The 24482-nt window shown below is 46.3% G+C and overlaps 2 protein-coding genes across 19 annotated transcripts in view; one reads left to right on the top strand and one right to left on the bottom strand.

The window, feature by feature from the left end:
- NR2C2 (nuclear receptor subfamily 2 group C member 2) overlaps positions 1 to 8879 on the top strand; it is a 103373-nt gene extending 94494 nt beyond the window's left edge. For all 15 annotated transcript variants that reach the window (XM_063630270.1, XM_055260338.2, XM_055260337.2 and 12 more), the window contains one exon: positions 2433 to 8879. In XM_063630270.1, the coding sequence (XP_063486340.1) occupies positions 2433 to 2607 (175 nt within the window). In that variant the 3' untranslated portion in view covers positions 2608 to 8879. The remainder of the gene's footprint in view (positions 1 to 2432) is intronic.
- MRPS25 (mitochondrial ribosomal protein S25) lies at positions 1829 to 23389 on the bottom strand. 4 transcript variants are annotated; one of them, XR_010118522.1, is made up of 6 exons: positions 23034 to 23300; positions 19208 to 19314; positions 12972 to 13059; positions 9296 to 9520; positions 7076 to 7269; positions 1829 to 2621 (listed from the first exon to the last, which is right to left on the bottom strand). XR_010118522.1 is itself a non-coding variant. In XM_063630277.1 (4 exons), exons 1-4 carry the CDS (start codon positions 23165 to 23167, stop codon positions 9415 to 9417), a joined length of 435 nt encoding a protein of 144 aa, XP_063486347.1. In that variant the 5' UTR covers positions 23168 to 23307; the 3' UTR covers positions 8144 to 9414. The 4 variants fall into 4 exon arrangements, 2 of the variants coding, with proteins under 2 accessions (XP_063486347.1, XP_055116329.1); XR_010118520.1 differs by lacking the exon at positions 7076 to 7269 and having other exon boundaries at positions 1829 to 5250; positions 9227 to 9520; XM_063630277.1 differs by lacking the exons at positions 1829 to 2621; positions 7076 to 7269 and having other exon boundaries at positions 8144 to 9520; positions 23034 to 23307.
- Between the last annotated feature and the right edge of the window lie 1093 nt (positions 23390 to 24482).

Here is a 24482-nt window from a genome sequence, read left to right as displayed (position 1 = left end):
GAACAAAACTGACAGCCTGGGAAGACACACGGGCCCACCTTCCTGACGTGTGTCCTCTGCACAGACCTTAGTCTCCAGGGGCCCCATGGAACACAGATGCCCCTGGGGGCTACCCCTTCTGGCCCAGTGCTTCTCAAATGATTTTGCCCCCCAGCAGGGTACCCAGCTTTTAGTCTTTCAGCACTAAAACCAGGACAGTCCCAGTCATTTCTCTGGTGTGACTGGGGGTGTCTTATGGCTGGCTGGTCCTGCTAGTAGACAAGAGCCTGCTTCTCCTTTTGGCACACTTCTATTGCCCAGATGTGGCTTTTACAAAAGCAAGATCCATTTTCTACTAGAATCATCGAAGACTTCATCATGAATCTAGAATAACTTCAGCCTCAATACATAGAGAATGGGACTGTCAGGGAATGCACCCACACCCAGAATTTATACATCCAGCCAGGTGTACAGTCAGGTTGTCCTCCTAGGAGGTCACAGGCCTGCTCCCCCACAGTTCCCATGGCCAAAAGATGGCTGGAAATCACCCTCTGGGGCTACTGGCAGAGCCACAGCACACTCAAGAATCACTTTAACATCAGCAATTTTGTGGCCTTGGAAAGTAGCTATGTGTCTGAAAACATCATGAGTCACTCCTGTCCAGTCAGGGACCCAGGGTTGGGTAGGGTGACGACAGGTTACTTGGAGCCCAAAATGATAAGGGAGGCTTCCTTATAGGGCTCAGAAATTCACTCGAGATAGTTCTCAAAAGGCCCTAGAGTATTTTACATCCTGTTTGCATATTCATTTTTTCTTTATCTTGATATTTACTGTCTGGAATATCCATTTTTGACTCTTCCCCATCCTTGTGCCTTTTCTCATATTGATTATTCCTCCTGAAATGCCTCCCATCCCTCCCCATTCTTTGTATCTCTGCTGATAGAAATCTTAGCCAGCCCCTAAGGCCCAGCTGAGATGGCAGGTCCCTTACACCTTTGTGTGCCCTGCAAGATTGGAGCACAGGGACTCATTGTGGCTGAGTGAATGGATGCTGGTGCTGGAATGCTACCTGCATAGTATGAATACATTTTCCCATTTTAAAAATAAGCAGTATTCACTCTAGAAAAATTTAGAATGTTCTAGAAAGGAAAAAGGAAAAACTTTTTAAAAAGCACCATCCAGGGGCAGGGCGTGGTGACTCACACCTGTAATTCCAACACTTTGGGACACTGAGGCAGCAGGATTGTTTGAAACCATCCTGGGCAACACAGTGAGACCCCATCTGTATGAGAAAAAAATGAAAAATTAGCCAGGTGCGGTGGTGTGCACCTGTAGTCCCACTTACTCAGAAGTCTGAGGTGGGAGGATCACTTGAGCCTGGGAGGCTGTGGTTGCAGTGAGCTGTGATCACGTCACTCCACTGCAGCCTGGATGATAGAGCAAGACGCTGTCTCAAAAAAAAAAACAAAAAAGCACTATCCAGAGATACCTACTATTAACATTTTGCGTATTCCCTTCCAGAAATTTTTTTATGTATTGTAATTGGGATCATAAAATACCAAAGGTTTTGTAACCTTTTTTCATGTAATATACAATAACAACACATACTCTTCTTCATTTTCTGTGGTTCCTATTTCCCTGCTAATGAAAAGATAGGGTGTTTCCGGTTTGGGCTGTCACACACGGCACTGCAGTAGAGTCCTGGCACATGCTCCACCTGCTCACCTGGGATCCAGTCCTGGCTGGGGAATGGCCTCGTCACGTGGGACACTTGAGATACACAGTGTTCAGTGGCCCTCCAGGGCAGCGTCGTGGTGCACCCTCCACCCCAAGTTTCTTCAAAATGAAAGCTATTTTACTGCTTTATTTATAATGCTAAATGAGCACTGGAAATTAGAGCAGTACAAAAAATAAGAAAAAATCACCTCAAATCCCAATACCCAGAGCCCAACTGTTAGCATTGTGGTGAACATTTTCCCAATACTTTATATACACATCTATACTTGCTGTTTTATAATCTCCTTTTAAATTTTTATTGAGCAATATGTCATGGATGTCTTTCCTCATCAGTAAATACAGATTTGTATTATCGTTTTTTAAATGAGTCTCTAGCAGTTCATCATATGAAGACTCCTATTTTATTTTAACCTGTCCTCTGTTGATGAATTTCCAGGTTTTCTCTTTTTGGTAGGGGAGAGGAGAGTTGGAATAAACAAGAGTGAAGGGAACATATCTGTACATACATTTTGTACTCATTTGGTTTTTTCTCATGATAAATTTCTGTTAAGAGGAACTGTTGAAATCAGAAGAGAGGTGGGTGGATGGTGGATCCGTTTGGTTTGATTCTGTGCAATAGAGACAGCCTTTGCTGAGCCTTTGCTCAGGAGCCTTTGCTGAGCTGTGGTTGAAGGGCATCAAACAGTCTCCTTTTCTAATGACACTCCCTTTTATAGATTGGCCAGGATCCTCGTTCGCCTGCCGGCACTCAGGTTGATGAGCTCCAACATAACAGAAGAACTTTTTTTTACTGGTCTCATTGGCAATGTTTCAATAGACAGCATAATCCCCTACATCCTCAAGATGGAGACAGCAGAGTATAATGGCCAGATCACCGGAGCCAGTCTATAGCGCACACCACACACCTGCCAAGGAGCAACAGAATCCTCCTGGGACCGTTCACATACAAAGAAAAGAAAAGTAGTGGTATTTTGGTATGTGCAAATATTTCTATATGTTAGCCATTTCCTGTCTGGTTTCTCCTTATCTGTTAATCCCAGACAATAGCAATTAAAAGACTAGTAGGATCCTTTCCTGACATAAGAAATGTTTTAATGCCTTTTGATGAAGCAGCAGATTTTGGAACAATCGTTTAACTCAATTTGTATTTAGAAATTCTCAAAGGGCAAAAAACAAAAAAAAGGTTTTATAATGTCAGAGACTAGTATTAAAGAAAACTGAAAGAACCTAAGAGAATAGGATGTGTGTATATATATATATATATAAAAAGTCCTTGGAATTATAGATACTAATTACCAGGGTAATAATATTAGCACTTTCTAAGCACTTATCAATGTGTAATGTTAGCAACATCTTGCCTGTGGGCAGGGCAGTTGGAAAACTGTATATGTCTTTTGCCGAAATGCTAATGATTTCTGTGAAAACTCACTAGGGTACAGGAGACAATCATTTATGTTTAAGAAAAGAAGGCATCATTCCTAATTGTGTGCACATGTGGAGTTGAACTGAATTCTGTGAATGGAAACGTGGCTCATTTGCATCATGCAGTAAGTGGGAGTGTGGTAGCACAGTCGGTGGTGACCCAGTTCAGAAGCTTCTAGCCATAGAGCAGACACTTGTCAGCTTCCCTGACTACTTGGTCCTGGTTTCTGATGGGCATCTGCAGACTCCTGTAGAACCTGGGGTTCTCCTCTGATGACTGGTTATCTGAATTGGATGGCAACTAGTCAGACATTAACTGCCAAATGAGATGTACAGTTCCTCCAAGTGAAAACATCCCCAAGTCACATCCACCGCTCGTGGCAGGTGGAGCCTTGTGACCAAAAAGCACAAGGTGGGCATTTTGAGCTCTTGACAGTACTTCCAATACAATTGGGGGTGCTTGCGTGTTTGTCCAGATGGAGGAGTGTGGCCTTGGAGTGTGAGGGTTACCTTCCCAGGGCTTTCCACTCCAAATGCCCCCTTGAAAAGGGCTTGTGTTTCTGCAGCTCCATCAGAAAGAACTGAGGCTGGATTGGGGCTGAGCAGGAGCCTGCTGCCGCTTGGCCAGAGTGGTCAGGGCCTGGTAAAGCTGAATGGAAGGTTTCAGGACAATTTCTTCCTGTTGACCTTAAATACCAGATATTTTAAAAATGTGTGTAGACTCAGCATCTCTGTTGGCAAGTCTGTTAATGTTACCAGCACACTGTGCACTTTGGTTCCCCCAGGTGTGTGCTAGCCGACCATCCCAGAGCATTTTAAATGCAGGCTGCTTGCTCCTTAAAAACAACCCTCAATTTCCAGGGTGATAGTCTTTCTCCTCATAAATTGTAGCAACCAGAGTTTACAGCAAGAACAGAGTATGTGCTTAAAAGGAAGTTATGTCTAACTTCAAACACCCATAAATTCCCACGGATGTGAATATATAGCAAGCTTTTCCTGTTTGAGAATAGTGGCATGTGGAAGACCAGGTCAATTGCTTTGTCTTTTGCTTTTTAAATAGTCCAGATTAAGAAAATACACCCTGTTGGGTTAAATTTGCTTCTCTTGATTTGTTAATCCAATGATATCCAAAAAGATCCCTGGACACTCCCCTGCCTCACAGGTGCTCTGATCCGGCTCAGGTTGGTGCCACACATGTGCTCCACAGGGAGCAGTCTGGCCAGCTACAGACGCCCCTGTGGTGCCACACTGGACAGAACGGAAGCTGCTGCAGGCTTAAGGCAGAACAGGATGCTTGATCCTGAAGGGTTAGCAGCACTTTATGCAAGTCATTGTTAGTAGGGTAGGTGGGAACAGTGTCTCCAACTTCTAAATTCTTGTTTGGATTTAATTATATCATTTTATAATTCTTGCCTTGGCAGCAAATTTTGGAGAGTAGTGGGGGTGGCCATTATAAAATGATGGAAAGGATTTAATTTTGCCAGCTTAAAGTAATTTTTACTTTTCTAACCCTGATGTGTTCTCAGTTTCAAAATTAAGACAAAAAAACCAGCTGAGACAATGGAATTAGGGCAGGTTTGTTTCATTTCTGCTTGTGAGGATTTTAGTAGCAGGCATCCTGAAGCTCAGCTGTGCCTCTAACACAGATTGTTGCCTGCCTTCTGTCGTTTTGATTGAGAGTGACCATGAGGGCCATGTTGCAGTTCCTGGGAATACAAGCATGACAGCTTTCAGATCCCAGTTCATGGTGTTGGGGAAAAGGTCTCCACCAGCCCCTCCTCTCATTCCCAGGTCATTCAGTGGCAGCCAGTAGGCCGCTTAGACTCAGGTTGGATAAGGAAGTGTTGGGGCTCTATTGAAACAACCTTGCAGAAAATGTGATTTTGCTTGGAAAGGTGCTGATTCTAACCTGGTCCTGCTCTTTAAGTCCCCTTGCTGGGTGATGGCTGATTCCAGGGACTGTTTTGGGCTTTGAACATCTCTTGGTTGGTTTCTGAGATCCTCTTGGCCTTACTTTGAAGTGGCTTTTTCTTTAAGGATCATGTCCACATAACCTGAATTCTTGCTGCTTGAACTCATTTGAAGCCTTTGACTGCAGGTCCATTTCATCTCCTGTCAGGTTGGTTAAGGAAAGTCAGCCAAAGTCAAGAATTACTTAAAGAGATGCAAACCAAATATTTGGGCTCCAACTTTCACAGGGCTTGTAGCCCTTGTTAGCAGTTTGTGAAACTCTGGGTTTCATGAAGTGAGACTTGTCCTGTGGCTACTGAACTCCATGGAGCCACGTTCATGCTCCCTCTTATACTGGCCTGGCCGCTCCTCCCTCAGTGAGGAGAGGCAGCTGGCTCAGAGAGGTGGGACAGACACATGCTGTCATCAGTTAAGTGGGCTCTTTTCTAGAAGTATCTCAGATAATGTTGGGTTAAGACAGATAGATGTTGAAAATGGTGGAGATCATTACACATTAGCATAAAACAGGACAGGTAGAGATTTTTTGAAAGACCAAATTAGTTGAGCAAGTAATACTTTTCAAGTTATTCCTGGAAGGTGTTTTTAAGGAAGTATGTTACCTACCATACTCTCCTAATTTGACATTTCTGTGTGTCCTGAGGGGTTACATTATTTATTGTCTAACCCTTGCCATAAGGCTGTGGTTTGAGGTTCTTTTGCTGTTCTGGGCTTTATATTTAATTTCAGGTGTAGTCACTTCTAAGATGTGTAATTGCCCTCAAGAGGGACTGATTTTTAGCTTGTCATTGTCAGTGTTGAATGTGGACTCTTCTGAGGCAGTTAGGACACCAGCCATGGTGTTAACAGTGGATGCGTTAGGCTCCCTAATTAATCTCAAGGCAATATCCACGCTACACACATACTTAGCTGTCGTGTTTGGGGGGATAGTTACGGCAAGGAGCAAAAAATTCTAAGGACTCTAGCTCTTTCTAGTGCTTTTACTTTCATAGTCCTTTGAGGACATTTCCTGCAGAGCACTCTTGCTCACAGCCCGCCCTCTGCAGGGCTTCCAGCCCCTGGCTGCAATCAGCAGTTCATGCCACATCTGTACATCCATGTTCTGGGACCTGATCTCATTGGAGTCCAGAAGTTTGTTGCCCACTTTCCAATGTAAATGACTTTATGTGCAATGGGGTCATAGGTAACATTTTAACTCCTCTCTTAGTCCAGGTCATGGAAAGTCTCATCATCTGACAGCCACTTTTCTGCCAGGGAGGGCGGTGCCCATTGGGCCCTGGGAATGCCTGAGCCAGCAGAGCAGATGCCCCACGTGCTTCCTTTATCCAGCTTCCATTCTCTCGGTTATGAGGCTCTTTGACAATGTCTTAACTTTGATGTAAGTTTTTAAAGCCAACCCCTCATCAAGACAGGGTTGGTTTGGGTCTTTTGTACACAGGGTCTGGACCTTCTCATTGTGTGCCTCCCACCAGCGTGCACTTCGCATGTCCGGCCCTGGGTCCCTTCAGCAGCATTGTGCGTGTACAGGTTTCTAGGCTGTAAGACTGAATGAATGTACATGTGTTTATATCCTCTATGTACAGTGTATATAGTGTGTGTATGTGTACATAGATGTATATTATGTATACAGACATGTATCCAAACTTTCCTTATGTTTTAAAGAGAGTTTTTCATAAAGTTGCTAATGTAAACTGATGTGGGTGTTGCAAGGTCCCTTGGCAGGGAAGATTTGCTGGTGATTTTCTTCACTCCATTTTCCTTTGGGTGAGCCTGCCTGGGAAGGGCCATGAAGTCAGAATCTCCACTCTGCAGAAGGAAGAATTCCAGGCAGAAGAGGTTCTGGCAGGGTGACATTTCCCTATATTCTCTAGGTTCAGACAAGAGCCAGGAAGCTGGAAGACAGTTTATTTTAATATCCAAAACTAAGTGGGAATTTTTAACCTTTTCATGCACCTATTCATGGCCCTACCTGGGAAGGAACTTGGCAGTTGGGTTGAGCCATCAGCATTCCCAGCTATTCAGCTCTGTTGAGTAGCCCAGAGACAGGCGCCACGGTCAGAGATTCAGAAGGGTCTGTCAGTGAGGCCTGACTCCCAAAGATGGTAGCAATTTTCCAGGCTTGCGTTGTGCTCAGTCAGCAAGATGTGGGGCACTGTCCTATGACTGAACAAATAGTAATTCCCATCTTTCTATCGCCAGTTAAAAATAAACAACCTACCAAGTATTATTCTTTAAAACTAAGCATGGATGTTGATGGCTAACTTTTGCGGCATATAAGCTACAGATCTCAAGTTACTTCTCTAACTGTAAGCATGTAAATGACTTTAACTCCTTTCTATAAATTATGATTTTAAATTTTCAGATAAGAATTGCATTTTAATATGGATATGTGTGCCCTTAAAAGCTACAGATACCAAATTTTCCTTGTCCAGGTCTATTCAGATGAATTTTCCCCCTTAATCTGGCCTTAAACTGAGACTCGGCCCTTGAGAGCCAGGGCCTGGCCCAGCAGTAGTTGCCCATACATAGACCTGGGAAGCAGGGGCCTGTTGGAAGGAATCACTGGATTGCTGCAAAAACTCACATAATCCACAGGTTACTCTTTTTCTTTTTAAAATAAGTTATCAAAATGTTTTAAAAACACTTTATGAGACCATAGTACTCAGTGCCTTTTGTGAGACAGTGGGTCATTTAGCCTTCAGCTTCCCTGTTTTTGATGTAGAGAAAGCTTCTATTTCACTGGCCTCATCCCACAAGATTGTGCGACCTTTCCCCGTCATAGCCTGTCGTGACAATCACGCTATTGAAAGTGGCTTTCTAGTTAAAATGCAATTGGAAACTTGACAGTCTCTAAATGAATTGAAATAAAAAGTTTCCTTTGGGGCTATTTAGCTTAACAGCAGTCTACAAATAAATTGGTGAGCTTAAGAAAAGTATCTTTGAGGGGAGAAAAATGTCAGATATTTTTAATGCCCAGCTATAAATAATTTTGGTGTCTTGATGTTTATACATGCAAAATAGAAAAAAATGTTCAACATTTATTGATTGATAGACTGTTAAAATTTAATGTTTGGAATAACATTTGGAAGTAGTAGACTTTGCATTAAAAAATGGCTTTTCTTTAGGAAAGTATAATCAATTATTTTCATGACCATAGCATTCATGGACTCAAATGCTGCTGCCACACACAACTCAAGTGCTGGAATATTTTTCTACAGTCTCTGTTCTACGGATTATCTTGTAAACCAGTGTTCAACTAGTTTTATAACTGAAAAGCTGCACATTTTTCACAGTACAAGCCGTAGTTTTTACCTGTAGTTTGGACTTCTCTGTTAGAATGTAACTGCATTACCAGCCCTTTTAAAGGCATCTATCAAAGGAAAACTTGGGTGTTAGATTTTCTTGGGACCGTTTCTGTAATCTTTGCCCTTCACAATATAGAAAATATTGGTTTTGCCATTACATTTTAATGCCAGGTTTAAAACCTGTTGAAAGCTGCAGCTTTATACAGCTTTCTTCTCCCTGTGAAATCACTTTGTTTATGTGATGGCATTTAAAAAATAGCATGTTCTTTTTAAACTGAATTTTATATCTAATCAATGTCTTCAGTCTTGAAGAAGAATTTGCATTGTTGTGTTTGTATATAGAGTATTACAGTGCATGAATTAGCTTTATGCATTTTATTAAATGCTGTTTCAATGTGGCATTATTGTTGTGGCTTAATACTACTACCTAAATGAGGTTTATACTATTAAAAGTGAATTAAAGACTAACGTGCATCCTGCTCTTCATTTTTCTTCATGATAGTAGTAATGCCTAGCCCCCAGACAATGCAGCGCTCTCCTGTGTTGTGGAAATGAAGCATCCTGGTGGTCCTGTCTCTATGGCTCTCTGGCTCGTACCTTAGCCTTAGCGTCCAAGAGGGATTGGGCCCTCTGTGGTCCACTGGGCTTGTTAATACCTTTAGTGGGAAACCCTGGCAGGACAGTCTTTACATCAACCCAGCAGGGCAGCTCCTTGGTGTGGAGGTAGGGAAGCCACACAGATGTTTCTGGAGCAGAGCACAGTTAGGCTGCTGGACCATTCAGATGCCATTACAGACAGGCCTATCTAAGGATACGTGCTATCAAGGGCAAAAATAAGCTCCAAAAGTTTCAGAAGTTAGAACATATTCATTATGTCATCTGACCTCTCATGTTCCAGGTAAAAATTCTGAGGTCCAAAGTCTGATGCATGACAGAACTCACTGGCAGCCAGATAGGGCCTCACTCCATCACCCAGGCTGGAGTGCAGTGGTACAGTCATGGCTCACTGCAGCCTCAACCTCCTGGGCTCAGGCGATCCTCCTGCCTCAGCCTCCTGAGTAACTGGGACCACAGCAGATTCAGGTTTAGATGGTGCTGCCAGGTAGTGCCTCAAAGAGAAGAAAAGTGGTCACTTCAGAAGAATAAGGCTGTGAACACTGCTTGTGCAAATAAAATTAAGAACATGTTATTATAAAATCCTCACATTTTCTCTAATTTTCTCCCATTTCTGTATATTTCAAACCCATCTTTCATCACTACTAAACAAAATAGGGAAAGACAAAGGTTTAAAGAGAAACTATCCAAGATCAAGTAGCCTACAGGGAACAAAAAAAGAAAATAACGTTTATTTCCACAAATTATCTGCTGTCTGTGAAGCTGGCCACACAAGCAGTAACTGCACCATAGGAATGCTGCTGTCTCCACACATGTCCCTTCAGGGTCTGGGCTGTCCACGTTACTGCCCATCACTCCTGTGTCAAGCCTGAACTCAAACCCTAGTTTTCTGTCCCATTAGGGACTAGACATTTATTCTGTCCAGAGAAGGGTCACCACTCCTTTTGGTTCAAGACATTCCTGCTGGGTTAGCAGCCTCTTTGGGCCCTAGAGGGAAGGAATACTCTCATAAGGCTTTCTGTGTCACTAGCTATGGAGATCTACACTGCAGATGAAAGCCAAAAGGAACTAGGTGCTTTCTGAAGAGCCCTTGCAGCCAAGTAGAACGCCCAGGCAGGTGGTATCAAGGTCAAGACTTCAGTCAGTTGGGTGGGGAACTGAAACCAACAGACATGGGAGGGCTCTCTGTGGAGGAGAGCTTTTTCCACCCAGCCAAAATGCTGATCGCAGAGAGACAAGATGCTAGATTTCAATTAAACGCTCCCTTTGTAAGTCTGTCACTCAAGGAACACCTGTCCACTATACATCAGTCTCTGCCCACCTTCCCCTCCCACCCCCGACAAGCCATCAACCCGAACCCAGATCTGGTACAGAATCAAACTTGAGCATCAAATGTAAAAGATCCAAAACTGCTCAATGTAATGGATAATCTCCAACAGATAATGAAACACATTGTAGTATGACATCATTTCACCAGCCAGCTACTTCATGTGGCAGAAAAGGTAACCTTTTCCCCATTTTACAGACAAAACCAGTTACAGACCTGGAAAGCTTTAAGACTTGACCAAGGCCCCAGCACAGGTAGAGGAATGAAAACTTCAGTCCTGCTGGGTCAAGCACCACTGTCCTTTTTTAATTCTTTTAACCACTGTCTTCCTGTATCAGATAAAGTCAAGTCTCCTTGGCCGAGTTTCTAGGGGTCCATGGTCCACCCGGTCCTTCACTTTATAATTAAACTTATTTTAAATTTTTTTTTTCTTGAAACAGTCTTGCCCTGTGGCCCAGGCTGGAGTGCAGTAGCACACGATCATGATTCACTGCAGCCTTGACCTCCCAGGCTCAAGAGATCCTCGCACCTCAGCTTCCCAAATAGCTGGGACTACAGACGCGAAACACCACACCCATCTAATTTTTGTATTTTTTGTAGAGACAAGGTCTTGCCATGTTGCCCAGGCTGGTCTCGAACTCCTGGGCTCAACTATCTGCCCACATCAGCCTCCCAAAGGGCTGGGATTACAGGCATGAGCCACCACACCCAGCCTAGCTAAACCTATTCTTAAGGTGAACCTAGAGGGCTCTGCTGTCTTCTGGAGGCTGAAACCTCCACTTTAGCATAACTAAAGTGACAGTAACATCACTGTCCTATGAGGAAAGAACAAGGAAGGTGCTCAGTAATGCAGCAATCCCTCCTCCAGAGCTTGGTAAGCAGGGCCTGAGGGAGCCAGCAGAGCCAGGTGGCCAGCTATAGACACCATCCCCCCAGCAGGGCCCCAACGTCTCCACCAGGTGGTGTCTCCTCTTTTCCTCCATGGCCTACAAACCTCCCTGCTAATGCACACAGTGGCTGGGCCACGGGTTGGCAGTGGCTGACTGGTCAGCAGGTATGTGCCTGAGTGAGGCTGGCCTGTCAGCCACTGCGGCTCCTCCATCTCTGGCCCATAGCTAGGCCCCCCAGCAGGCAAGGGTAATCAACTATACTTAAAAAAGTGAGCACTGCACAAAGGGTTGCCTTTGGATTTCTGAAAAATACCCCAAGGAACTGAATGGAGGAGTGTCCACACTGCCAACCACAGACGGTGCTAGCCAGACTCAAACACAGCAGCCCTTATGTTCTCCAGAGTAGGGGCCAGAGGAAGATTCAAAGCCAGCGGAGACCAGCAAAGGGTCGCAGGACCAAAACAGGTGTCAACAGGCTGTGGCCTTAACCTCCCAGGCCCAAAGCCTTTCTACTACACAGGCCCTCCTCTTCACTAGGACCAGATACACACCAAGCTGCTATTAGGAGGCGTTTTATTGACCAGCAGAGCAGGGATATTCATTTAGCAGCTCAGCTTCAGACCCTCCTCTCGCACATCCTTTTACACAGGTGTATAAAGTCCTTTTAATGCAAAAGGATTTCCAGAGTCTCCAGGGACAGAACCAGGGGCTTCCCTGGGCCAAAGTAATCCCACTCCAATCTCCCCACTGGTCAGACACCATCACCCCAGCCCACAGTGACCATGGGCCTTAGTCCTGGGCACTGGCTTTCAGAGCGGCTTTGTACTTCCCCCTCATCTCCTTGGGTAATGGCACCAGGCTGGGGCAGGGCACCTGCCCTTCCACTTCACAGATGCACTCCCGCAGGCAGTACTTTCGAGGGCCAAAGTTGGCTGGGTGAGACAGCTGCTTTTTCTCCTCCTCTTCCCTGAGGATTTCCCTGCCAAAGAGCACAGACGGCAACCAAGCATTTGGCAACTCTGAGTGGCAGGCACAGGGCAGTTTCTCAGCCGAGACAACCCCACCATCCACCAGGGACACCTGGATCTCCTGCCTTCTAACCTGATCCTCACTGTCAATGCCTATCGCTTTCTCCCTGCTGGCCCCTGAGGAGAGGGCTGAAAGAAGGCCTGCTGTTGTCCCCTCAGACCACACAGGAGCAAGCCTACACAGTGTGGTCAGCCTATCTGCTGCCGCAGGTGGGGCTCACAGCTCTGACAAACAATCACAAGATAAAGGAGCCTGAAAAGGCCTCTGTGTGGTTTCTCAAAGACAGACTTTTTCGGCTTCCCTCCCTTTCTGTCTCCTCTCATTCATGGAAAGAAAGACCTGTCACCAGGAGCCCTGGGGCTAGATGTCTGCTAGCTCCAAGCTGAGATTCCCAGGAGAGAAGGGTTAGCAGCTGCACAGGGCCACAAGTCAGCTGCATTTCAGCTTCCCGTCCCCCGCAAGAGGGAGAGAGGTACTTCTCACACTGTACAGCCTAGGGAGATAAAGCTTATAGAGGTTTAATGATTTGGTAAAGAGCAACATCAGAAAGAACTGATTCTACAGCCCCAGCTCTTGTTAGTGTCTGGGGTTCACTGTCAGAGAATCTTACCTCTCAACACCCTTCCCACACACCCCTTTCTTCCTCAAATTCTCTGGGCTGAGAAGTTTGCTCCTTCCAGGTCAAACCAAACAACTCACTCATTCTTCCCCAAGATTTTTCTGATGTGCTCCATGATCTCCTTATTGCTCTTGGTCTCCACATCCACCAGGACCTGCTCCCCAGAATCTGGAAACGGAAAGCACAGGGCAGAAGAGAAACAGAACTCACAGCACACTCAGCCTCAAAAAGTTGTAATTTGGGACTTGCTTTTAGTGGCAGAAACATTTTAATAATAGATATATTTGTTTACATAATCCGTAATACTACCCTTCCTTTTTCCATTTTTCTTTAGACCTGAGCAAGCACAAACTTTAGATTTGTAAAAAAAATGCCATTTTAATAGAAAGACATTCCACGTTCATGGATAGAAAGACTCAATATTCTTGAGATGGCAATTCTCCCCAAACTGATCTACAGATTCATTAAATCCCTATCAAAATCCCAAGCAGTGTTTCTGTAACACCTGAAGTTAAGCCTGAAATTCATATGGAAATGCAAAGGACCCAAAAGAGCCAAAACAATTCTGAAAAACGAGAAAATGGGAGAACGTTTACTTTCCAATTTCAAATTTACAATAAATTGAAATTACTATAATCAAGACAGTGTGGTACTAGTATAAGAATATGGCTGGGCGCAGTGGCTCAAACCTGTAATTCCAGCACTTTGGGAGGCTGAGGCAGGTGGATCATGAGGTCAGGAGTTCAAGACCAGCCTGGCCAACATAGTGAAACCCCATCTCTAGTAAAAATACAAAAAATTAGCTGGGAGGCAGGAGAACTGCTTGAACCCAGGAGGCAGAGGTTGCAGTGAGCAGAGATTGCACCACTGCACTCCAGCCTGGGTGACAGTGTGAGACTTTGTCTTGAAAAAAAAAAAAAAAAAAGAAAAAAAAAGAATAGACATACACTGTAATGGAACAAAACTGAGTCCAGAAATAAACGCTTATTTGTAAGGTCAACTGCTTTTCAGCAAAGATACCAAGATAATTCAATGAAGAAAGATAATCTTTTCAACAAATGGCGCTGGGACAACTGGCTATCTATATGCTAATAATAAGTGAATTTAGACTTTTACCCACAACATTAAAATTTTAAAAATTAAAACTCCAGGAGGCTGAGGCAGGAGAATAGCTTGAACCCTGGAGGCAGAGGTTGCAGTGAGCTGAGATCGTGCCACTGCGCTCCAGCCTGGGCGACAGGGCGAGACTCAACCTCAAAAAAAAAATTAAAACTCAAAATGGATTTGAGACCTAAATGTAAGCGCTCAAACTTTTATAAAACTTCTAGAAGAGAGCACAGGAGAAAATTGTCACGACCTTACCTAGGCAAATATATTTTGGAGATGACATTTAAAAACATAATCCATAAAAGAAAAAAAACTATAAATTGAAAAATCAAAATTAAAAACTTTTACAACACAGGAGACACCATAACCCACAGTCTGGGAGAAAATATTTATGATGCATATATCTGATAAAGGACTTATATCCAGAATATATAAAAAACTCACAACTCAATAAGACAATCCAACTAATAAAATGGGCAAAACATCTGAATGTATTAGTTCATTCTCTCACGTTGCTATAAAGACATACCTGAGACTGAGTAATTTATAGAGAAAAGAGGCTTAATTGGCTCATGGTTCTGCAGGGTGTGCAGGAAGCACAGCAGCTTCTGCTTCTGGGGAGGCCTCAGGAAGCTTCCAATCATGGCAGAAGGCAAAGGGGGAGCGAGGAGTCTCACATGGTGGAAGCAGGAGCAAGAAAGACAACGGGGAGGTGCCACAACTTTTAAACAGCCAGATCTCAAGAGAACTCACTATCACAACCACAGTACCAAAGGGGATGGTGCTAAACCATTCATGAGAAACTGCCCCCACGGTGACTGGAGCAGGCCCATCACACCCTGCCTCAATATTGGGAATTATAACAACATGAGATTTGGGTGGGGACACAGATCCAAACCACATCACTGAATAAACATTTTAAATTTTTTTGAAGGGCTAATAATAAGCATACGAAATGATGAGATCTCAATGAGTCACTAGGAAAATGCAAATTAAAACCATAACAAAATATGCAAATGGCTAAAATTTTAAAAGCACAGACAATACCAAGTGCTAGTGAGGATGCAGAGTAACTGGAACTTTCATACGTTGCTAGTAGAAATGCAAAATATTACTGCCACTTTAGCCAGTGAGTTCAGACAAAATAAAAAAGATTGGAAAAGAAATATAACTGTCTTTATTTGCAGATGACATTATTACAGTGCATGTAGAAAATCCTAAGCAATCTAGAAAATAAAAACTACTGGAAATAAGTGAATTTAGGATAGAATGCACCTGCACTCAACCTTGGCAACAGTGAGACTCCGTCTCACTGTTTTTTTTGATTTAAAAAAAAAAAAATTTTTTTTTAATGATAAACTGAATTCATCAAAATTGAAATTTCTGCTCTTCAAAAGACACCACTAAGAAAATGAAAAGCAGGCCACAAACAGAGAAAACAGTCACAAGACATTATCTCCAACAAAGGAAATGCACCCAGAACACATAAAGAACTTGACAAGAAAGCAGCCTGTTTTTTTTTTTAATGGAAAAAAAGATTCAGGCTGGGCGCAGTGGCTCATGCCTGTAATCCCAGCACTTTGGGAGGCCAAGGCGGACGGATCACGAGGCCAGGAGATCAAGACCATCCTGGCTAACATCGTGAAACCCCGTCTCTACTAAAAATACAAAAAATTAGCCAGGCGTGGTGTGGCGGGCACCTGTAGTCCCAGCTACTCGGGAGGCTGAGGCAGGAGAATGGCGTGAACCCGGGAGGCAGAGCTTGCAGTGAGCCAAGATCGCGCCACTGCACTCCAGCCTGGGCAACAGAGCGAGACTCTGTCTCAATTAAAAAAAAAAACAAAAACATTCAAACAGACTGTTTACAAAATAAATATCTGAGTGGCCAATAAGCACAGGAAAAGATACTTGGGGGAAATGCATATTAAAACTCCAATGAGATATACACCCAATGGAATGGCTAAAATTTAAAAGACAATTTGGTGGGCAGAATAATGGTCCCCAGAGATGTCCATGTCCTAACCCCCAGAACCTTACACAGCAAAAGGGACTCTGCAGATGTGATTCGAGTTAAGGGCCTTGAGTTGGGGAGAGGATCCTGGATCATCCAGTGGGCCCAGGTTAACCCCATGGGTCCTTACAACTGCAGCACCTGACCGGGCTGTGGTCAGAGGGAGGTGGAAGGATGGAGGGACAGCCGCATATGCAAGGTTGCTGGCTTTGAAGATGGAAGAACGAGGCCACAAGCCAAAGAATGTGGACAGGCCCTAGAGTCTAGGAAACGCAAGAACGTGGGTTCACCTCAAGCCTCCAGATGGAAGGCTCTGCTGACACTGGTTCCAGCCCATGCTGGACTTCTAACCCACAGATCTGCAAGATACTACATTTGTGTGAAGCCACCAAGTTTGTGGTCAATTGTTACGGCAGTCCTGGGACATTAATACAACAATACCAGCATGAGCGAGGACGGGCAGCTGCTGGAACTCCACCCTGTGACTAGAGTGCAACACGGCACAATCGCTTTGGAAAGGCGGTGCCTGAGAACCTTAAATACATAGCTGCTCTGTGACCTGGGAGTTGCACTCAGGTATACCCCCAGGAGGCCTGAATGCCTCTGTCCACAGACAGAGACCTGCGCAGCCTACATGCACGTTTACTGTAACTTTCTTCTTGGCAGCCAGGAGGCCCGCCACTCAAACCTCCCTTCAAGCAAGGACCTCCCAGGAGTTGCCGCTGAGCTGACAGCCCTGTAGAGTACTGCTGGGATTTGCGCAGCACTTGGGTAGCCCGTGCTCTCCCTGTTCGGGGCCTGGGGTCTGGCCTTCACAACCCAACACAAGGCTAGAATGTCCTGTTGTGCTGGCCAACGCTCCCAGAGCTGTGTCGTCCTCACCTGTAGTTCTGGCAATTTTCCCTGCCCGGCTTCCTCACTCTCCTGGTTTCTTTCAAGGTCTTCTCTCTCATAAATCTCATATTTCTAACTCTCTCGGCATCTTACAAAAATCTAAAGGGTCATCAACAGGCGAGTGGACACACTGCGGTACATTCACAGAATGGAATACCACCCAGCCAGAAACAGGAAAAACCACGAAACATGTAACCTGGGTGAATCTCAAAACATGAGTAAAAGACACCAGGCTCAAGGGAACACATACCGTGAGATTCTAGTTACATGACATTCTAAAACAAAATGCATCTATAGTGAAAGAAGGGATAACGGGTTGCCTCTGGTGGAAGGGAAATTAACCAGAAAGTGGCACTAAGGAACTTCCTGCAGTGCTGGGGCATTCTGCATCTTGGGGCATGTACATAAGTGTACAGGTATATAGCAACGGCCAGTACCCATCCAGCTGCACGTGCTACTTGGGTGTGCCATTACCAGCACACTGAAGTAAATTACACCTCAATAAAGTTGGTTTTAAAAACACAAGCAAAGCTCACATGCACAAACTGCCACAGGGCCACCCTTCCAACCTTGCCTGTTGTCCTGTTTCTCACAGTACTAATCTTTTCTTTTTTTTGAGACGGAGTCTCGCTCTGTCACCCAGGCTGGAGTGCAGTGGCGCAATCTCAGCTCACTGCAAGCTCCGCCTCCCGGGTTCACGCCATTCTCCTGCCTCAGCCTCTCCGAGTAGCTGGGACTACAGGCGCCCGCCACCATGCCCGGCTAATTTTTTGTATTTTTTTAGTAGAGACAGGGTTTCACCGTGGTCTCGATCTCCTGACCTCGTGATCCGCCCGCCTCGGCCTCCCAAAATGCTGGGATTACAAGCATGAGCCACCGTGCCCGGCCATCTATTTTTTTTTACTAGACAGGGTCTCACTCTGTTGCCCAGGCTGGCGTGCAGTGGTGCGATCTTGGCTCACTGCAACCTCTGCCTCCCAGGCTCAAGCAATCCTCCTGCCTCAGCCCCCCAAGTAGCTGGAACCACAGGCATATGCCACCACACCGGCTAAATATTTTTTTGTAGAGACAGGGTTTCACCATGTTGCCCATGTTGGTCTCGAACTCCTGCGCTCAAGAGATCCACCCACTTCAGCCTCCCAAAGTACTGGGATTACAGGGGTGAGCCACTGCGCCACCAGGCCCACAGCACTCATCTTTTTTTTTTTGAGACGGAGTCTTGCTCTGCCACCCCGGCTGGAGTGCAGTGGCACGATCTCAGCTCACTGCAAGCTCCGCCTCCCAGGTTCACGCCATTCTCCTGCCTCAGCCTCCCAAGTAGCTGGGACTACAGGCACCTGCCACCACACCCAGCTAATTTTTTGTATTTTTAGTAGAGACAGGGTTTCACCATGTTAGCCAGGATGGTCTCGATCTCCTGACCTCGTGACACACCCTCCTCGGCCTCCCAAAGTGCTGGAATTGCAGGTGCAAGCCACTGCGCTTGGCCCTAATCTTTTGTTAAAATTTCTTGTTCATTCTGTCTCCCTCTGCTGGATATAATCTCCACCAGGGCAGCAGAAATCTTTGTGTGGCTTCCTGACATCCCAGCCTCCGGACCAGCACCTGGTCCTAGGGAACATATGTTACATATTGGTGGAATGAATGAAAAAACATGGTCATTTTGTTTCCTGAAGCATTTCCCAACCTACACTTCATTTGATTCTCATAGCCATGTAAGGCAGACATTTTGCCTTCAGGTGACAAACTTTAAAATGGGTCTGTTACTTGCTCAGGATCAAAGTGTCTGAGAGCTGGGCCAGAACAGCTGCCCTCCTCGTTTTCCAGCATGGAGCCAAACTTAATGAAATAAACATCACTTAGCGCCTGGTCCAAACATGAACAGCATCGTATAAGTGCATGCAGTCCTCAGAGGACACACACAGAACTGAGACAGAGGGGTTCTGGGGGCATGTGGGAGGTCACTCTAGGATGCAGGGAAGGCTTCCTAGAAGTGGTGCCCATACTGAGCCCTGAGGAATTTTTTTTTTTTTTTTTTTTTTTTTTTTTTTTTTTTTTCAGTTAAATAAGCAAACGCAGGTAGAAAGGGGATTCCAGGCCAGGAACAATCTTGAGCAAAGGCATCACAGCCTGGTGTGACAAGGGACTTTGAGTGCCTCGGTATGGGGAAGCCAAAGGTGCAGGAGTCACAGACACACCATGACAGCGCGCGCTGCAGCTCATCCTGACGCTCCCGCAGGAAGGATGCAGTCTCTCCAGGCATGTCTGGGACAGCCCCTGGACCATGGCAAGGGCCCCACTCACCTAAGTAGAATCGCAGGAAGGGTGACGGCGTCATGTTCTTAAACATCATGATCTGCACCCAAGGGTTTTTGTATTGAATCTGAGGTATGTTGAAAAATACAAATTTCCTGCAAAAGGGAAGAAATGAAGCCTATGAAACAGAGTTTTTAGCCTAAAATTTTATGCATGGGTATTTTTTTAGGGAGAAAGTCCAGCATTTTCATCAGATTCTCTGAGGACCCAAAAAGGCTGAGAAAAAACTCGCAGGGATCCTCTTAGAAGATTCCCTGAATGGCGTGGGGACCCCTGGGCAGGCATTTGAGGAGAAAGAAATCTGTATCCCAACCTGCACTGCAAGCTAACCTAACACCAATGCCAAAGCACCACTGAAAATGAAATCATGAAAGGTACTACATCGTGATTTGTGTCGTGAAGACAAGGTGTAAACATGAGTGGTAGTTCATGGAGCTGTATACTTACAGGTGTGCACCGTATCTAGGTTATACCACAATTTTAAAATAATGAGACCAATGTATTTACACATGGGGGAACAGTTTTACAATTTAGGAGTGGAGGAACACCTTTAAACTTAGAAGATTTAAACAGATTTATACTCCAGAGAAAACAAAAGGCCTTGCCAAAAAAAAAAAAAAAAGCATAATTACAGTATTCTATTTGGCTCTATAGCAGTTACAAAGTAATATTAATCTGAACGCTGAATATCGTCCTATACAAAATTTGGAATAATGATACTGGGAGGAGTGGGTGGAAGAGTATGGAGGTTTTGGGGGTGAGAAGTAGCAATGATGGTGAGAGACATTCCATAGTGACAAGTCCACAGATAACACCTAAAGCTAAAAATCAACAAGTAGCTCTCAGCCAGGTGCAGTGGCTCACACCTGTAATCCCAGCATTTTGGGAAGCCCAGGCAGGAAGACTGCTTGAGCTCAGGAGTTTGAGACCAGCCTGGGCAATATAGGGAGACCCTGTCTCTATAAAAAAATAAAAAATGAGCTGGGCATAGTGGTACATGCCAGTGGTCCCAGCTACTTGGGAGGCTTAGGCAGGAGGATCGCTTAAGCCCCGGAGTTTGAGGTTGCAGTGAGCCAGATCTGTGATTGCACCACATTCCAGTCTAGGCGACAGAGCAAGGTCCTATCTCAAAAAAAAAAAAAAAAAAAAGCGGCTCTCTGAGGATGTTATTTAACTATATGGGTATAAGACTCAAATTAAATAGTTAAGCCGCTGGGTGCAGTGGCTCATGCCTGTAATCCCAGCACTTTGGGAGGCCGAGGCGGGCAGATCACAAAGTCAGGAGATCGAGACTATCCTGGCTAACACGGTGAAATGCTGTCTCTACTAAAAATACAAAAAATTAGCTGGCGTGGTGGCGGGCACCTGTAGTCCCAGCTACTCAGGACACTAAGGCAGAAGAATGGCGTGAACCCAGGAGGCGGAACTTGCAGTGAGCCGAGATCACGCCACTGCACTCTAGCCTGGGTGACAAGAGCAAGACTCCATCTGAATAAATAAATGAATAAATAAATAAATAAATAAGTAAATAGTTAAGCCTTGAAAACTGCTGCCTCTAGGGGAGGAATGGAGGCCTTGGAGATCCCCACAGCACACAGGCCTGGGAGCTCAAAGGCTGAATTTACCTTCCAGGGCACAGGAGGCCTCTGATCAGTTCCCACCCCACTGCAGAGTATCCCAGTGTCACAGAACTTTTTACAAATAAACCAGGACATAGCCAGGTGAGACGTTCCCATACTTTAAACTACTAGGACAGAAATGCAACAGAGATCTTAAAATGGTTCTTGCTGAAACACAGGACGAAAGTTAATAATGGCAGGAACCTTGAGTTGAGCACCTGCTGTATATGCCAGACACTTTGCTAGGCACCTGACTCTCCAACCCCAGAAGGTGGGGTTTTACAGTTTAAGGAAACTAAGGTCAGAAGTTAAGTAAACTGCCCCAGGTCTAACTGGGCTGATTAGTCTGGCCTTCGATCACACTGTTCTGTCACCATCAAATTCACCCTGAGGCTTGGGGGCCACTTGTTTAGGGTAGAACACCTGGCAGAGGTGAGTAAGGACGTGGCCCTCAGATACTAAATAAGGCACCTTCCCACTGCCCCCAGCAGGTACCCAAAGACTAGCTGGACCGGTCACAGGCACTTGGGATGGAGATAGGTCCCAGTGGGGCAGCTGAAGTGCTGAGGGCACATGAACAAACAAGGGCTGGGGACTGGGGGAGGAGTGCGGCTAGCCAGAGCAAGGCAGACAGACTCCAACGCACGGGTACAAGATCACAGAGGGCACAGGTGGCACAGGCCAGCCCCTACCACCAGGAACAAAGAAACAGTGAATGGCTGTTTGTATCTCATTTACCTAGAGGACATTAAAATATCTGAGAATGTGAGTAAGAGGCTCACAGGCTTATTTTGATTGGCTGGCCATTTAAACGCCAGAGATTTACATAAAAATCTGGATTTCAGCTTCTTGACAAATCAGAAATTCTCCACGGAGCCCGCAATGCCAAACAGTGAAGGGCCCTCTGGATAGGGCACGTGCTCTCCAGCTCGCTGCGGGCCGCACCGAGACCCCCCACCCCTTCCCATTATCTGCCTGGCAGGTGCCGTGGGACAAAGGTGTGCACAGTTGTGCAGTAGGTTATGAAGGAGTATCTGGGTGCCCATACACCCTAAGACTAAGACCAAGTCTTCCAGGAAGCCATCAAGCCAGCTGATTCCAGGCAATCAGGTCCAAGTTCTCAGATTCACCTGCGCAGAGCAAATGGCTAGGAAGTGGCTTCCGGTTCTCTTTAAGGGCCATGCAGTGAAGGTCCGTCACCAAGGGGACCATGCCCCACAAGAAGTTGCTCCCCGCCCCCACGCCTCATTTTGATCTAGCATACACCCAGTCCCAGTTTCTGCAGGCTAAGGCTGCCTCTTCCATCACTGCTGAACTCCCAGCACACAGCACACAGCCTAGCACTCAGAGTGTACTCAATAAATGTAGACTTCATACCTGCAGAGCCTAAGGCACTGCTTAGGGCTGCCTCAGGATCAATCCAAACCTTTCACTTGCCAACTGCCATTCAATGAGTCCCTACTCTGTTCCAAGCTGAAAGACATCCTAGGCGTCCCCTATAGTTCCCTCTAGTGGGGGTAGGGTCTGCTGCTGCACAGCTGACATAAGTAATCACTTCCTTCCAAACCTTGAGTCCCGAAGGAAGCGTTTTCACTTACTCCCGGCCACACTGCCCGGCTCACCGCTCACTGGCTGGCATGGTGTCTCGTGGAGCCGCAAGTTACTTAACCTCTCTGTGCGGTTCCCCAGCCTTAGAGTGGGGATAAGCTGGGGCTTCTGTAGGCATCAGAAGAGAGAAAGCGCGAGAAGCATTCAGAACTATGCGAGACATGATCAGTGTTCGCCGCTGTTATTTCTCTCATTTTATCCTCAGATTCGTCCTGGGGTGTCACCCCCGTCACCCCGAGAGGATCTGCGACTGCCCCTCCCCAGCGCTTGCCTTGCTGGCCACAGGAGCCAAGGGAACTGGTGGCCTCCCTCGGGTCAGCCTCGCCCACCGCGCCGGAGGAAGGAGATCCAGGAGTGGGGTTCTTGTCCTCCGCCCCCCAAACCTCGTCACGACTGCAGCCGGCCCGGCGGGGGCCCCGCCGTCCGCCTCAGTCTGGGACCTCTGTAAAATGGGGGTAACAGCGCCGACCTGGGGGGCCCGCCCCGGGGCTGAGCGGCCGCCCAGAGCGACTCGGGAGCTCACGTTACCAGCAGGCTGGCACGACTAGCAGGTTACGGCTCGCCAGGCTGCCGGGGCTGCGACTGACCTGGCGCCCTCGCCCAGCTCCCCGTGCGTGTTGTAATTCACTGTCATGACCTTCACGGAGTCCTTGAACACCACGTTCCCCTGGCTCAGATATTGCAGGGTGCGGCGGATGGGGAAGCGGCCCTTCATGGGCATGGCGGCGACGGTGGCGGGGCCGACCCCACAGGCCGCGAGCCGAGCAGCGACGAGAAAGAACTAGCTAGAACCCGCGCGGATCTCACGCCGCTTCTCCCCCAGAGCCAGGTTCCACTTCCCGCGCAGACGCACAGGAGACGCTTCCCGGCGGGCAGCGCACGCCGCGGAGCACCCTGGGACTTGTAGGCGGCCTTCCACCCGGCGCGGCGAGAACCGGTGTGTGCATCTTCGCTTTAGGAGGCCTTCCCCTTGGAAGGTTTAGGTTGTCGCGTCCTGTAAATTAGTCATTTCCCCATCCACCCACGGGAAAATATTTTTACAAGGCTAAAAGTCAGACATTGCAATAAGAAATAATCAGGAAAGCTGAGTTTGGATACCAAGTCAGCTGATAACGTCTATTGAACCTAAAGTCCATTTTTCTCCCTGAACATCTCCAGTTTTATCATGAAGAGTTCAAACTGCACTTTCTGACATTGACTTAAACTTCTTAGCAAAAGAAAAAAAGACAGTGTGGGATCAATTCCTTCCTAAATTCAGCCACTTAACTCAGGACCTCAATTTTTTCGTAAACAAACTATGGGTGAGATGCATTTCTAGGGCCAGGCGCTGTGGCTCCCGCCTGTAAACCCAGCCTTTGGGGAGGCCGAGGCGGGAGGATCGCTTGAGGTCAGAAATTCGAGACTAGCCTGCCCAACATGGGGAAACCCCGTTTCTACTGAAAATACAAAAATTATCCTGGTGTGGTAGCAGCGCCTGTGGTCCCAGCTACTCAGAAGACTGAGGTGGGAGGATCGCTTGAACCAGGGAAGCGGAGGTTGCAGTGAGCCGAGATCGCGCCACTGCACTCCAGCCTGGGCGACAGAGCAAGACTCCGTCTCAAAAAAAAAAAAAAAAAAAAGATGCATTTCTGAAGTACTCTTGATCTGAAAGTTATTTCTCCTTCTCTTTTGAAGAGTAATTTTGCCAGATTTAGAATTCTAGGTTAGTGTTTTTCCTTTCCCTCCCTCTCTTCTGGAGTGCAATGGTGCTATCTTGGCTCACCGCAACCTCCGCCTCCCAGGTTCAAGCAATTCTCCTGCCTCAGCCTCCCGAGTAGCTGGAATTACAGGCATGTGCCACTACACCCAGCTAATTTTGTATTGTCAGTAGAGACGGGGTTTCTCCATGTTGGTCAGGCTGGTCTCAAACTCCTGACCTCAGATGATCCGCCTGTCTCAGCTTCCCAAAGTGCTGGGATTACAGGTGTCAGCCACCGCGCCCGGCCCTGGTGTTTTCTTTCAACACTTTAAATACTTCACTCCACTCTTTTTTTGGT

The sequence above is a fragment of the Symphalangus syndactylus genome, chromosome 21 (assembly GCF_028878055.3).
Source record: "Symphalangus syndactylus isolate Jambi chromosome 21, NHGRI_mSymSyn1-v2.1_pri, whole genome shotgun sequence".
Lineage (NCBI taxonomy): Eukaryota > Metazoa > Chordata > Mammalia > Primates > Hylobatidae > Symphalangus > Symphalangus syndactylus.
This window is presented reverse-complemented; position numbering and strand designations above follow the sequence as displayed.

Coding starts and splice junctions, on each gene's coding strand:
- MRPS25 (XM_055260354.2), bottom strand. CDS start 23,167: ATGCCCATGAAGGGCCGCTTCCCCATCCGCCGCACCCTGCAATATCTG. Junction 19,315..23,033: donor GAGCTGGGCGAGGGCGCCAG/GTCAGTCGCAGC, acceptor TCCCTTTTGCAG/GAAATTTGTATTTTTCAACA. Junction 13,060..19,207: donor CTTCCTGCGATTCTACTTAG/GTGAGTGGGGCC, acceptor TTCCGTTTCCAG/ATTCTGGGGAGCAGGTCCTG.